This window comes from Gallus gallus, chromosome 2 (assembly GCF_016699485.2).
Source record: "Gallus gallus isolate bGalGal1 chromosome 2, bGalGal1.mat.broiler.GRCg7b, whole genome shotgun sequence".
Classification (NCBI taxonomy): Eukaryota; Metazoa; Chordata; class Aves; order Galliformes; family Phasianidae; genus Gallus; species Gallus gallus.
The window spans coordinates 99,197,232-99,213,088 of record NC_052533.1 but is presented as its reverse complement, the minus strand read 5'-3'; the positions used below and the strand labels follow the sequence as shown (position 1 = coordinate 99,213,088).

General features: G+C 36.0%; 1 protein-coding gene across 2 annotated transcripts in view; it reads right to left on the bottom strand.

Annotated features, from left to right (window-relative positions):
- LAMA1 (laminin subunit alpha 1) overlaps positions 1-15,857 on the bottom strand; it is a 99,207-nt gene that overhangs the window by 27,383 nt on the left and 55,967 nt on the right. For both annotated transcript variants that reach the window (NM_001199806.2, XM_046917198.1), the window contains exons 24-39: positions 14,976-15,119; positions 14,427-14,606; positions 13,640-13,825; positions 12,808-12,935; positions 11,613-11,733; positions 11,339-11,476; positions 9,589-9,710; positions 8,323-8,409; positions 7,876-8,069; positions 6,813-6,955; positions 4,455-4,553; positions 3,417-3,528; positions 3,087-3,249; positions 1,249-1,459; positions 902-1,018; positions 645-808 (exon numbers count right to left, since the gene is read on the bottom strand). In NM_001199806.2, coding sequence (NP_001186735.2) covers positions 645-808; positions 902-1,018; positions 1,249-1,459; positions 3,087-3,249; positions 3,417-3,528; positions 4,455-4,553; positions 6,813-6,955; positions 7,876-8,069; positions 8,323-8,409; positions 9,589-9,710; positions 11,339-11,476; positions 11,613-11,733; positions 12,808-12,935; positions 13,640-13,825; positions 14,427-14,606; positions 14,976-15,119 — 2,309 coding nt within the window. The remainder of the gene's footprint in view (positions 1-644; positions 809-901; positions 1,019-1,248; positions 1,460-3,086; positions 3,250-3,416; positions 3,529-4,454; positions 4,554-6,812; positions 6,956-7,875; positions 8,070-8,322; positions 8,410-9,588; positions 9,711-11,338; positions 11,477-11,612; positions 11,734-12,807; positions 12,936-13,639; positions 13,826-14,426; positions 14,607-14,975; positions 15,120-15,857) is intronic.

Below are 15,857 nucleotides of genomic sequence, written 5' to 3'. Positions count from 1 at the left end.
TTGTTTTATTGAATTTGTCTGGATACGGTAAAGCCAGCAGACTTATTCAACGTTACTCAAAGCAAAATTTTCTGTTCTCAAGCTTAAAATACGCATAAATGTTTCAATCTTATAAAATTTAAGCTTTACAACACAACTCTGCTGATTTTATAAGACAAGTGAGCAAGAGTCCTAGAAGTATTCCTGTGACAGAGTATTTCCACTGAAATAAATGATTCAAAAATTCTAAGAGTGCATTTGAGTGCATTTGGGATTCCAACCCACTCATTTCTGCAAGATGCTTTGAAAGCAATGAAGGCATAGCAAAAATAGCTTCTAGATGAGATTCAGAGATATACAGTCAAAGAAGTATTCATACACAGATCACAGGCTTTTCAAGTCATACTATGATACATTCATCGGGCACTTAATAACTCACCAGCTATTGTGCAAGTCAACCACATGAAGTTCAAAACTAATCAGCCCCCTCTATATCATTTAATAAAGATACTATACACTACGTTAAAGGCAAAAAATAACTGAAAAGAAAAAGAGAATAAAAACTGATTGCTTTCTCTTTGTGGATTAAGCTACTACTACTACTCATTTAAATTAAATCTGACAAATGAGGCCTCTCCCAGTTTCAACTTTCTTGAGTTTCTTACCTCTCCAGTGCATCTGCAAGTCTTTGGAACTGAGCGGCATGATCCTCAGCTCTGTATACCAGATCAAGCACTCCTCTCACAGACATCTGCATCACCAGCTCATCCACATGGTGTCTCAAGTTGGTATTCCATTGGAGTAGTTCATCCTGGTGGACCTCCAAGTTCTGCACAACAAAAGGGTTTCCTTTTTTCCTACTCCCCCAACAACAAAATCCACTTGATAGTGTCAAACAGGATGTTAAAACTTAAGAACTTACTGTTGTAGAGTTCTTTACATCTTGGGAAAGAGCAGCAGCAGCATTCACTAGGAATTTTCCTTCTTTAATAAGCATAGTTGAGACTTCTTTACTTTCCTTTATACTCAGTTTTTTTTCCTATAGCAAAAATCATTTTGTTATAGTGATTTGTAAGTTAACCAGTGCATATATTCAATAATCATCATTTTTGTTTTCAAACAACAATCTGGTTTCCTTTGAGTTTTCAAGATACCTAATATATATTAAGACGCTTAAATGTGCACAGCTTTCTGAAAGGCTAAAATCAACTTAAACAAAATTTCACACTTGATATTTCTTACATAACAACACTGATCATCCAGTCTTACATTTAACTCTCCCAGGTTGCTGGAGATAAGAGGAAACAAGCGATTAGTCTCATTGATGTTAGCAAGTGCATCGTTCAGCAGATCCTGGGCATCCTGTAGTTTGCTGTTGTGCTTTGATAAGAGCTGGCTTGCGTCCTTTTTCAGCTCAGCAAGCTCCTGTTGGGGTTTAAGATAGTCTTTCTGAACCCAATGCAACAAACCTTCTGCAGCTCTGGCAAAGAGAAGAAGTGAAAAATAACACATGGTAAAGGAGAGACAGGTATGGGGGTCATCCAAAATTAATGTAAATGCACCTTCTTACAGAAGTCCACAATTTTTTATATGATAGCATGCATATGCACACTAGCCTAGTTACCTGTCTGAGCACAAAGAAAGATGACAATGTAGGGGAAAAGGAAAGGAATACTATTAACAAGCTTTGCATGTGTAGATTAGAAAAGCATAAATATAAAGCAAAAAAAATTTCATCATTAAAATGACCAGTGAAATGCAATGTTTATACTTATCTCTTAAAATCAGTAAGATATGATATCCCCCTCCCTCCCCTCAAATCAGTCAGTTGTAAATCACTTCCCTTGGTCTATCTGGGAATATTTGCACATGCACTTGAAAGTTTTGTAATACTGAAGAAAATCAACTCAAAATGATACTGAAAGTCCATTCTCCCGTCTCTCTCTGTTTCCACACATGCTGCACATATCAACTCCTATGACACTTTCAGATAAATATTTGCCCTGATTTCAAGCCATACTGATAAAATGATAGAAGGGACCTCTAGAGGGCCATCTAGTCCAACTCCACAGCAATGAACAGGGACACCACAGCTACACCAGGTTGCCCAGGGCCTGATCCAGCCTGGCCTTGAAAGTCTCCAGGGACGGGGCATCAACTACATCTGTGGGCAACCTGTTCCAGTGCCTCACCACCCTCACTGTAGAAGACTTTTTCCTTATATCTAACCTAAATTGGTGCTCTTTGAGCTTGTAACTTCTTTGAGCTTGAAACCATTTCCCCTTGTTCTATCACCACAGACCCTGCTAAAGAGTGTCCTCTTCTTTCCTGCAGCTCCCCTCTAGATACTGAAAGGCCACTACATGGTCTCATGTCAGCCTTCTCTTCTCCAGGCTGAACAGCCCCAGCTCTCTCAGCCTGTCCTCATAGGAGAGGTGTTCCATTCCATGGATCATTTTTTTGGCCCTTCTCTGGACATGCTCCAACAGGTCTATGTCTTCCATGGTCTCTCAACAGGTCTATGATCCTCATCCAAAGCAAAATACATATATATTACAATGATACATTCCATCTTTCCCTCTGAACAGCAGACGTGCAGTTGCATGTATTTCTTAAAACTAAGAGTTCCAAGTCCTTAAGCTCAGAAGTCACAAAAGTATTTTACAAGACAGTAATGGCTTCTATTTCATTATGCAAAAAAAAAAAAAAAAAAAAAAAAAAAAGATTGTATACCAAATGGCTTACACAGCAAAATCTGGGGAGACTTCATGGAGATTTCACTTAGAATGTTGCTCAACAATATGTCACCACAAGATCACTACACTATCAGCCATGTGGTAACTTCTGCATCCTGAAAAATGCACTGCCAAGCTGCTTATTTAAATCAGCTTTGAATTTACAGCTGCACTGCATGATAAATTCTGCAGAGGAACTATCTAATAAATCTTATTAACTCTCTCCTTCAATCTGCTACAGGACTTATCAGAGAACTTTCAGGAATTTTGGCAGTATGTAATTGAAAAACTTAACTCCAGACCTCCCACCAAAAAGCAATACTGCAGGATACAGACATATGTGAATCAAAGTTGCCGGTAGAATAGTCTTACTTTAGGACACTGGTAGCATTATAGTGCCGTCGAACAAAATCTTTCTTGCGCAATTCATCCAGTTGGGTTGAAATATCATCCTGCAGGCTCTGAGATGAAACATTTGACAGTGGGAGGCCCAGGCCCAGTGTTTCATTTAGCGACATTGCAACTTCAGCAAGTACTAAATAGGAGAATAAAAGATTTAGTCATACCACTGATAAAGGAATATGTGAACCTCCTGGAGAAGTTGCAGCACTTCTGTGTTCTGTAAACAGTTCTTTAAAAGTTACAAAGGAAACACCCTTGTAAATTCTGCAAAGGAGTGGAAATATCTTAAAAGCAGGATACCTTTGATGGCTGTATGTACTGTGTCAATAAATCCACTCAGTTCTTTACTTTTACTCCTGGTTTCCTGAGTCATCGTGTTAAGTTGCGAAGCTTTTCTTAGAATTCTAGATGACTAGAAAAAAAAACAGAGATACTCTTTAACAATTTTGTTAAAACATTGATTAATTAATGATAATTACTCATCTTTTTACATTTTTTTTTCCAATGGTGAAAATACTTGGTGAGAGGAGACTACTTTTTTAACAAGGCAGATCTAGCTGCTTCAGAAATATGATGATTTCATGCTGCAACATTGTTATTTTGAAAGTTCCAGCCCGATACCAGTGAACAACTGATTTATCAACTATTTTCACAATTAATAAAACCATAATTATCAAAGCTATTACTTTTGTATAGTAAACACCACATACTTGTAAACATCAATTCTTCTATCTTAAGATAATTCCTCTCGGCAATAACAAGGCTTCTAGGGCAAGCACCTAGTTTAATTAGTTATACATGTTCAACAAATGATAGGTACACATGAACAGCAAATGAAACATAATGGCCAAAGGACTATTGCAAAGTCTCCATTTACAATTTTTCTAGCATTAAAGCTGAATAAAGAAGATAAATGTTGAATTTTTCAACAGATATAGTTCTGCTGAAAATATCTTAAATACAGTGATGTAAATATAAGACTTTTTTGGTGAGTATTCAATGGTGTCAATTTTAAATAAGCTCCACTTGTAGAACCAGTGAGAAGAAAAGCTCTTCAATTTTAGGGCCTTAAATGATCACACTACAAAAAGCTTCTGAACTTCAACAGAACCCATGTAAATCTCTTGTACAGTATCATAAAATGCTGTAGCTCGCTGAATAATTCCACAAACTGGTTAACCCCTCTCCCCTGTAAGACTACAGAATAGACAGAATTCTTTCACTGAAGTCTGTAGATTTAAAATAATTTCTAAGCAATACTCCAGCATGTATGTTCAATGCTATGAAACCTCAAAAGATTTCTCCACAAATGCTAGAAATTAAGAAGGCACCACCTACCTCTTCAGGCAACTGATCAACATCTCTCGACAAATTCAGAAGACTTTGTCCTGCTGTAGCTAACGAGTATGTTCGATCCTCCCTCAGAACTATAAACCCCTGTAAGAAACAACACACTAACGTAAAGAGTCCATTGTGTGTCCAGAAGATTTCTGGGAAAAAAATAACTATGCAAACTATTTAGACCACTTATATTTTTGAAATGACGTTTTTCTAAGGCACATGAGATGACAAAATAGTTGCATATGTAGCTGATGAAAAATAGGTGGTCATTTCTATAGATGGAAGGAAATAAATCTCCAGATCTAGCTATGTCATGCTTTCAATCCAGTAATAAAAGGGGAGCAATGCTCAGCTTTCCTGATTCTCAATTTCTCCACAGTCTGAGCTGTCCAAACAAGCTACTTTCAGAAATTCAAAGGCCCATCAAATTAAATGTTTCCATTCAGTTCCACATCTTCTACAATTTCAGTGGCTGATCACATCAAAATAGCTGTATCTAGTGTATATGTTAAGGATGACTCTGGAGCTACATTTCAGTGTCAAATCCAGTGCGTGGCACTCAGGAGTTCATGATCTTGGCACTCAAATAACACAACCAACCCTGCCCTGAGGAACCTTTAGGCTGTATTTGGCTTCAAGGCCAGCTCAAAACTGCTGTGTATGGCAATAAATAGACCATTGTATCTAACTGATACATTCAATGCCTCCTACAGAATACCACTTCTCTGCAGATGCAAAATAACATAAGGGATCTCTTAACAGGAGGGCAAGTCTGGATAAAAATTGGTTTACAGTGGAAGAGACAGTCCTTCAGCAAAGACCTGTAATTCAGATAAATAAACACAGGGATTTTACAGATGTTACGTTTGTACAAGAATAGAGGGAAGGAAATCTTTCATTATCACAAAACACAGGAATGCCTACTTACAAACAGAAGAACTATGAAACTTCCAACTTAGCGTCAGACTAAGTTGTTCAAAGAACACTGTGCCTTCACATAAAACGAGTGGTTTGTATCATTGTTAGATCCCTTAAATATCACATGTCCAAGCGAGTGACAGCTGGTTTGGATTTGATTTTGACATAAAAAGATACATATTAAAGGAGAAACTTACACTGCCTTCTTTTTTACAAAGGATTTGACTTTATAATTAAATAGATGTTAAGTTTTGAATAATGCTTATGCTCCCTGAAGACAATGCTCCTACACAAACACAAAGCAATTACAGAATGCAAGTCAATTATATCCTTAAAGCATTACAATCATTTGGTATGTTTACACCTTCATGGCATAAAGGAAGGGAAGCAAAACTGAAGCTTTATAACAAAAATATTAGCAACTAAAACTAAAGGATAAGACTACCAGTTTAATCTTTAATCTAGTTTAAAATTTAATCCAGTTTGCCTTCAGATATTATTATAATTTTTGAGCCCTTGGATTGGAATTCAGTCTGCCTCACACTTCGATAGGTGAAATTTTAATTCAAACTCTCCATTTGCAGAATCCAGCAGCACGTGAAGGCTCATGTTATTCTGACTGTGGTGTGATATGGTGGAATACAAAGACAGTAGTTTAAATTCTGTCTTAGAGCTTGTCTTTCCTCAATTACTGCTGGGCAGACTTATCAATAAATGTGCTTATTTTGGTAGTCATTATGTAGCAAATATTATTATTTCTCTGGCTTGGCACAGAGACGACTAGAACTTAATCTACCACAATAATTGACCCTATGGGGTCCAGTAAAAGTAGTATTTGTTTAAGGCAGCACAGGAGCTGGGAGGGAAGCTTTCTACAAAAAGTCTGAAAGTATACAAAACAAACATTCTAATATCTTTTGTCTCCTAAGCTGGAGGACAGATGATGGCACTTGGATGGTCACAGAACTGCAAGGAAAGCAAACAGCTGCATCCAAGGAGCCCTGTGTAATGGATAAGCAGTTTGTCATACTCTTCTCCAGAACTCTGACAGCTCTTCAAAGGAACCAAAAAGGGACCTTGCCTGGTGCTTCAGTTTGATTGCTGAAAATTATGCTCTTTAAATTCAGTAAGTCTAGGCCAATCCTAAGGACCCACAAAATCCAGATGAAACATGCACATATTGTGCATTCAGTAATTGTACTGCTGATTGAAAAATATATTCAGACATTTATTTAAATGTCAATACAACAAAATAAAAGAAACATCAACAATTAAGGGGCTTAAGACTAATTTCTATAATGTTCTTAATCTGCTCTAATTTACAGATACACACATGAATTTCAGGAGTACCTCATTTAAAGTGGCTGCTGTGAGTGGCTGCAAGCTTTCCTTTAAAGGTGTGACTAAATATTTCTACTACTTGTATGTTTGTATTACCTTTAGATGTTTTGTTGCATTCTCCAGCTCTGATAGTATCCCAGAGGGCACATGGACAACACCAGTAAGGTTCAATGAAAGTATGTTTTCACTGAGACTATCCAAGTTGTTTAGCAACACTCCTGTGCAGTTGTCATCACAAGCTAGATAAACCATTTCAAAAAGGAGAAGTAACATTAGCATTTTTTTAAAAAAGCAGCCAAATAGTGCTATGGGTTGTTGTCGTTTTGTTTTGTTTTTTTACATATTCACACAGCATGTGCCTTTACTTTTTGTGTTAATACAGATAGAACACAATTTTGAAAATGCAGGCTTGTAGTCTTGCCCTTCCACGCATACCCCAGAAGTGGACCGATTCTAAACATGCTATCTTTATGTCAGAACACATTCAAGCTGTATTGATCTTGCTGACTACTGAGCTTCTTGTTATACTATACACATATTGCACCCATTTAGTTGCATTGCTGTAAATCCAGGGCAATGCCACTAACAGCTACCAGACAGGTTACAAAGACACCACAATGGAAATAGATACCTAGTAGGTGCATTTATTCCACATTTTCTTTTATAAAGCAAAATATGAGTCTATATTCCTAGTTCATTGTAAAAGCAATTACTGTACTGAGTGGGTCTTTCTGCTATCAACTCTCTCATAAGGAACTACGTGACTAGTTATTGATAGAGTGTGCCTGTACACATGGGATGACTCCTTAAGTATTATTAGAGCAATATCACAGGCAAAGAGTCAATGACATTGAAATTTAATGTTTTCAAATAAATAAAAGTATGCTACAAACAGCAAATTAGTATTAACATTATCTATTCTTAAATATGCTCGTAGTGCTACATTGGCCAGTTTAAGGACTAACTGCTGGTCTGATATTATAGTTTGTACTGAAGTTTTCTCTTTGTTCATAGAATCATAAAATAGTGGAGGTTAGTAGACAGGACCCTGCTGGATATTGATTAGTTCAAGCATTTATAGAGAGAATAGACCAATCAATAGAAAAACACCCATGGAATAAACCAAAGCCTAGAAGTAAACAATTTCAAAGCCACCTACAAACACACTCTTCTTCCAGAAGAAGATGTCTTGGTTCACACTCTTCACAGAGCTGTCCTGTCACACCCTGCTTACAGGGGCACTTGCCAGTCACACGATCACAATTAACATGAACAGATCCACTTGGATTGCATTGACACAGATGGCAGCTGCCTCCAGGAAGCTGAGGATCACCATAATAGCCAAGAGAGCACCTACAATGGGAGGAATGAGGCAATAAACATCAGGTGATATTCATCATAAAACCAGATATCATGTTTATCTTTGAGAATCACTGATAGAGTTTTGATTAACAGTTTCTTTACAGTAGCTAACAAGTCACAAAGTCCTTTCACACATATTCACATATTTACTTGTGAATAATCTATTGGTTTGTATGGTATGGTTTGTATTGGTAACTGTCTTTGCAATTTGGGGGGAAAAGATGAGACATTGTGTACAACTCACTTTTCGCAGTACTGTCCTTCATAACCTGGGAGACAAGCATCACAGTGGTAATCCTGGACGCCTTTCAGGACACAGGTGGGACTAAAACTGGAAGACGGAAAAACAAATACCTGCTAGCACAGAAATGGAAAATCATGCAATGACAGAGAATCTCATTCAGCCACAGACTGAGCATCCTATGCTCAACCTAATGCAATGGGCTAGAATGTGTATTTTGTTTCTTATAAAGATTGCTTTCCTCCAGTGCAACTCCTTTACTGTATATCATGCTAAAGCATCTTAACAAGTTTCAGTTTGAAAGATACAAAAATGCTTAAACAAATTGAAATAGATCTATTTTGAGTCATCTATACTGGTGACTTCTCACTTCCCCCTTTCTAGAGAATCTGAGGAATTACGCTTTTTGTGTGCCAGGATGGAAGCTATCAGCCACCTCCTGCTCCAGCACGATAGTTCTGGTGTCCATCACTCACTTTCAAACACATCCTCTCTGTCTGAGCCATTTCCTAGCTCTGTTTTGCCCTCAGCACTGCTGTATATAAACACACTGGGAATCTAGAAGCTTGCAGGTTTTCTGTATAAATACACCCCTCTGCAAAATATACTCAGCATGGATTTATATCCATTGTTCCAAAAGTATTTTACAGATGAGGAAAGTAAGGTGAGGGAACTGCAAGATATGGCTATAGTATTTATCCAACTGATATATGCATCAGAACATTAGGAGTAGTCCCACTCACACTCTGACTCTCAATTATCCAAAAGCAACAGTGCTTTTCAAGCTTCTAGATGAAAAGTAGTCCGCATTTTGATTTTAAAAATAACTGTTTGCTTACAAACAGACAAAAATTTCAAACAAAGGACTACTTGTTTTTATCCTACTATTCATCTCATTAAAAGCTCCTGAGCTGGCTGGAAATGGCCTGAAATACTGAAGCACTGTCTTTAGAAGGAAAAAGAGACCCACATTCGAAATTGAAATACGTCAGCACAACTTACTCCACTATCTATAACATCTGAGACAAAAAAAAAAAAAAAAGACATTAATCTTTTTGTTTTAAATCCTCACAAAGTTATCACTAGATGTAAACTCTGAACTTAAGTTGTATTTGCTAAAATAAGTAGCTTGAGTAGACATTCAGTAAGTAGACATGTAAAAATAACTATCTCCTATTGTCATAGAGTGTGAGACATAGGAGGTAGGACATACAGCACAAGGTATCTGAAAGGATAAAACGTACACTGGATTTAATAAGTTTTGGTTACCTAACAGGGTTGGCTCTGGGACAAGCACAAAGAGAGCAGTCGTTGACAGATCCAATTACTTTTCCATAGTAGCCTGGGGCACAAGCACTGCAGTAATCACCAACTGTGTTATCTCTGCAGTTCTGGTACACAAAAAGGAATTCAGACAGTTTAAAACGACAACAAACAAGAATTTTATCTTCTCCCCAGTGCATCACATCTTTAACAATCGCATCTAAATGTCACCACCCATCGGTCAGCATTCTCTGGGTAGAGGGATGTTTTATGCAAAAATAAGCAAAATGCCAGCATATTTTCAATTCCATCAGGCAGGCTGACTTAATATCTGTTCTGAATTTCCATTAAGATTTGTATTTGTACTCTTAGAAATGCAATTTAAATCAGGAAATCATAGTACAAAACAAAACAAAAAAATTGTCCTAAAAAATATCTGATGGAAAAAATTAAACAGGATATCTGTACCAAAAAGACAAATCTCAGTGTTTCAATAAAAGCATTTGTCATTTATAAACCAATAAACAATCACAGTTAAGATTCACAGACACTGTATTTAATTTGTGGAGTACTCATCAATAGCCAGTGCTATTAACGTTAAAACACTAACTCCATATTACAAGCATAATTAAACTAATTCCCTTCATTAATTTTTTTTCTTCTTTTCTATGATTCTTAATTTTTGTGAGTGTGTAGAATTTAGAGGTTAGCAGAGTACAGTAAGTAGTAACAATACAGCTTTCTGTTGCATGGGAACAGAAGTCAGAGGTGAAAACCATTTCTTTTGCCTGCACAACTCAGATGGAAATCTTTAAGTAGTAAACTTAACATGTGGGTGAGTAGCTACCCCTGCAATGAGAGAATGAATGACTGTTATTCTTCAGTATGAAAGACCTGCGAGGATTGGCCTCATAGTAATGAGAACCATTGTTCTTATTCATGAGATTCAAACTGTAGGTGAAAGAGTGGCTTACAAAGAGCCTGAAGGATTGAGGAAACTTATAAAATGACTTCAAAAATGAATTTTGCAGAAGTTGACTTCGAAATAATCAACTCACCACTGGACAAATAAAGCAACTAAAAATCTTTTAGGAAAGAAGAACCTGGTCGTTGAATCATACCAAAGAAGAGACTTATGTATTCTTTGGATAGCTGAGAATTTGCTTTAGACAGAGCACAAGACAAGAAGAGGCTATGTGCTAGTCCTGTGCATTCCCTCTTTTTAATTTTTGGGACAAAATCTTGGAAATGAAAAAGTTAATCCAGCTGAAGCATAACCTTAGACTACTTTACACTCAAGATGCCAGAAAGAGCCTCTATAAAGAAGCTCAGTGCATGTTTGCTTCAAGAGAGACAAAGAATTTAACTGCAACCTAGTCTGTAGTGTGGAATGGCTTAGTGCTTCCTTTACTTCTCCTATTTTGTGTGATTAAGCAGACCTTGGCCAGACCAAGCAACAGAGGATCAAAAAGTAACACAGTAAAGTAGAAAAACTGAATTCATAAACAAGTTATCTTTAAAAATATAATTAAATCTAAAATTATTAATGATTTTGAAGATAGTGACCAAAAAGCTTGATCATTTTACTGAATAGACTCTACAGGAAATAGTACGTGGATTTAGAGATGTAGATAGGGAAAATTATACATTTTCCAAACAGTATAGCCACACACTATTCCCAGAAACTCCTTTCATAGATTACTGTCATTGCCTGTTCAGGTGAAGCCAATGCAAAAAACACATAAATTTTACGTACCAAACACTTTCCAGTTTCAGGATCGCAAGTTTCACTGTGGTTATTACACTGACATGGCACACAGGGTGCTATAATAGTATGAGTCTCTCTTACACTGAATTCTTTAGGCTTCTCCCTGTAGTATCCTGGAGCACAATTCTATTTGTAAATGGAATAAATTTAAAAAGGAAAAGAAAAGAAAAGATTATGGCTGTCAAAAGTTATAAACAATTTTGAAAGTCATTTATATAACTTTATTATTATCTGGCACAGAAAGGATTCAAGGATTTAGTACCTGACAGGAGAATCCAGCGTAGCCAGCAGGACATCTACATTGCTCTATAAGATGAGCTCTAGATCTACCTAGATGCATCTCTTCAAACTTCACTGCAATTTCCATTGAGATATTTGCAATTCTGTAAGATAAGTGTAGAAGACAGCATGAAGAACTAGAGAAGGCCTAGCACCAAAACTAAGATACAGACATTTTTATGTCACAAGGTAAGAGCTATCATATGTACTCTCCCACGATCCTCTTTTCTGCATGGAAGATATCAGTGCGTGTGGCAGGTTGGAAATAGGTGATCCTTAATGTACTTTCCAACCTACATCATTCTATAACTCAACGAGTATGAAATATCTCAATAAAACCTGAAGATTTTTTTTTTAATGAATGTATGAGATTAATACATACAACAAAAATATCAGAAGTACTTCTAAGTAATATACGTTGATTCTCATTGGTATGCAAAAACTGACAAATCCACCATGCAAGAGTATGCGCTTTGGCCTCAGAAAGTCTAAAGAGAAATATAACAGCTCTGCTCCATGGATGTTCTTAAAGAGCTATCAATAACATAGCTTACAGCCTGTGAATCTAATATAATCCCATACACCACCATATCTGGTGGTGGAACCACTCTACTGATGCAAAGATGCAAGAATATAGGGTTTTTGATGGATGCATCTCTACTTGTCTTGCTGTTTCTAAACCAGTTGATGTAGAGATCATATAACACTTCCTTTCATTAGTAACCTAGTTCTATTCAAGATGGCAGTAAAATGTTATTGTTCTCAGGTGGGAATATTTCACTACCACAGCCTGTAGTAAATAAAACTACAGGAAAGTACCAGATTTGGATCACATGTTTCAGTTCTTCTACTGAAAAATGAAAAACAAAGAAAAAATTCATTACCCATAAAAATAACTTGGTAAAGAAATAACACAGAGAACATCTAACTATATCTCCCATCAAGAAGAACACTGCATCAACCTGTAAAGCTTTGTGCTTCTTTATGGGCTTTTCTATCCAAATAAGCAGCAGATAATTTTAAAAGCAATAAATGTTTTCTCATCAAAAAGAAATATAAGTCATAAATAGGAAATTGGAGATTTCTCTAATTTGAGTTAAATATTTAGTTCAGCTGGAACTATTTCCAAGTTAAATTACAGTAAATGCAATAAAATAAGTAAACGCTTACTGCTTTACCTGCTTTGCTGTAGTCCTTGGCCATAGGCTGCCTTGATAAGGATGTATTCAATATTGCTTAGCACAGACATGAAGTCAGAACGTGAGACAGGCTGATCAGACACAGAATTAAAATACTTCCAAGAATCCTAAGGGAACACAGCACACATTATTAAAACCGTCAATGTTTAAAGCTCACTTAAAGTTAATGGTCTCTTCCTTCCCACACATTCTTTTGGAAATACAGTTAATGACTGAGTATATACTCTTTGCACCAGAAAATCCAACACCTGGCACTAGATTAGAATAAAGCACGTTTTTATATCATTTCTCCTCTCTTTTCCTTCCCTGCCCCTAAATTCCATGCCTAGTTTCTACAGGACAGCAATTGTGGCACTTCCTTTTTTTTTTTTTTTTTTTTTTTTTTTTTCCAAATCTGTAGAACCTAGACAGTCAAAAGATCAGGATTACACAGCACTCTTCTTATGTGCAGTTTGACACAGACATTTTCTAATTATGTCCTACCTCCTATCACAACTAGCTCTCACCTCAATCCCAGGCAGCAGAGCCTTAAGGACCAAATAAGAACACTGTTTTGAAATTTGAGTTTCTCTTTGAAAACCTTCCTACAGCAGCACCTTCAGCACTTCCAAAAGAGGAAATGTCAAAAATTTCTCTGCTTCTACAACACAATTTTCCCAAATATTTTTCACATGAAATAGATGCAATATAATACAGTTTATTTGAGATCAGGTATGCATTTCTCAATGTATTTTCTTAAATATATGGGGCTTCTCTGTAAGAGCTCGTATGAGATACACATCTCCATTTCAACACCGATGTTTTAGCTTACCTCCTTCATTTCTACTTCTTTCTCACTTCTTATTCCATTTTCTGGAGAAGGGCTGTCTACATAGATGACCAATTTGCTGGTACGACCACCTTTCATTAGAATCTGTGGCTCAAAATTTGAGGTTCCAAAGCCATCCAAAGCATAAAAAGCAACAGTATATCTCAGTTTGCCTCCATACGCCATGAGCTGTTTGGATATAAAATTATTACTTCTATTTACCCCAAGGTTAAAGCTACTAGTTTTAATGTCATCAGAAGATTTGGAAAGTGACAGTTCTTTGATGAATTGGCAATAAAACATGAAAATTGACTTAAACTCAGCAGTTTTTGCACAAAGGTTAAACATTTATTTCTAAAAAGCAGGCAGTTTCTTCTTTTAGAACCTTTCACTTAATTCCCAAGCAGGAGAGATTCCATGATCTATATATACCGAATCTAGTGTCAAAGTTGAAAGCCCTTTCAAGTTTCTAAACTAAAATTGAATATATCACACATTTCAACCCCATGTAACTTCTGGAAAGTAATGCTGTAGTTAAATATGTGTGTTACCCATCTATAGAATCAAGAAAAATCTTATTAGAAAAGGGTAATGTAAACATTTATAGCAAGCATGAACTATATAAGTTCATTTATATAATTATATTGATTTATATAATTTTATTACCTACTTGAACTAAATAACACAGAAAAATGTTATCAAGATAAAGTGACCATTATACAACAAAGGAGTGACATTAATAGACTAAAGAAACAATCTAGAAAGCATTCTAATTATTTAATGGCCTCACCTGGTCTCCCTGAAACTGCTCTGGTAACCTCCAGTAAAATGTTTCTGTATTTAAGTACTTTCTGACAATGGCAGCATCCAGTAAAACATCAGGAAATTGTGAAAATACTCCTTCCACTGTTCCAGTCAAGTTACTCTGAGCTACTACATGCAGAATGGACTGGTCTGGAGTTAAGGTTATCTATAACACAAAGCACAATAGATTCATTTAACAAAAATATTTTATTCCAATGTAATATACTGTTAATAGTCTTAGTTTCCTTTAGATAGTCAACAATCCATTTTAAAGTTATAAAAGCCCAAGCTAAAAAAATTGGGGAATATTTTTTAACTCTTTTTTTTTTTTTCCCCCCAAAATGTGTGGAGTCAAACACAAGGTTTCAGAAATAAGACTTTACTTTTTTTTTTTGTTGATTTACTGTAAGTCACTGTCCCTGTGAGCTACTTTATTGCAGTTCACCTGACTCATGAAATGTATGCAACCTTTTGGTACACCAGTATGGTATCATGAGCATAACACCAAGCTGCACATTTATGTCACTCTACTTACAGGAATTCTCACGTGATCTTCTACTTCCAAACAAGATGTAGACATCCCAAAACAAAAACATGGAGTGCAACCTAGTGCGTTGTTAGCAGACAGAGCAAAAGTTCCAGGTTTGCACTCACTGCACTGTAGCCCAAATACATTTTCCTGGAGGAGAGAGAAAAAAAGCACAGTAGCACACCCACATTACCTTGCTAGCAATATATTTCATTTCAATTATACAACTATGTTTTTTAAAAAACACAGAACATTAAACAAATTTCATATATTTGAATTTCTAACTAAAATTAGCAACTATGTTTTTCCATTAAAGGCAGAAAACCCTTCTTTCCCCCATCTCCACCTAAAAAATAGGCCTTTAAAGCCAAAGAAGATGCTCAATATGAATAGAAATCAAGGGACTTCAGTTCTCCATAGTTAATTCCAACTTGAAGAAACATTAGAAAAATGAGTCAGTGTTGATCTCACTATTAATCAGAACATTGGAGAGAAACCTGTGAGGGTATATATTTGTTGCATTGAAGTAAGTTTTCTATTACTACGTTTTTCAATAACAGAGTCCCACCTTTTCAAAAAAAAAAAATTGTGCTAATAAATTTCTGCCCTTAATGTTTCCTGTTTTTAATAAAAGAATGCCCATTCAGGCTTCAGTATTAGCAACATACGTGAAATATTCTTAAGCGCTGCTTTTGTTTATAGTATAGGAAACACAAATTTGAACTTCCAACATAATCAGATTAAGAAAACTGTTGAGATTATCTATTTTGTATTTATTGGTCTCTTTCTATCATTATAAATTGGATTTTCAGAAGACTGTATCATCTGAATTAATGTACTGTTCCCAAACCTAATAAAATCATATGTGTATGAGCAGAAAAAAATTCT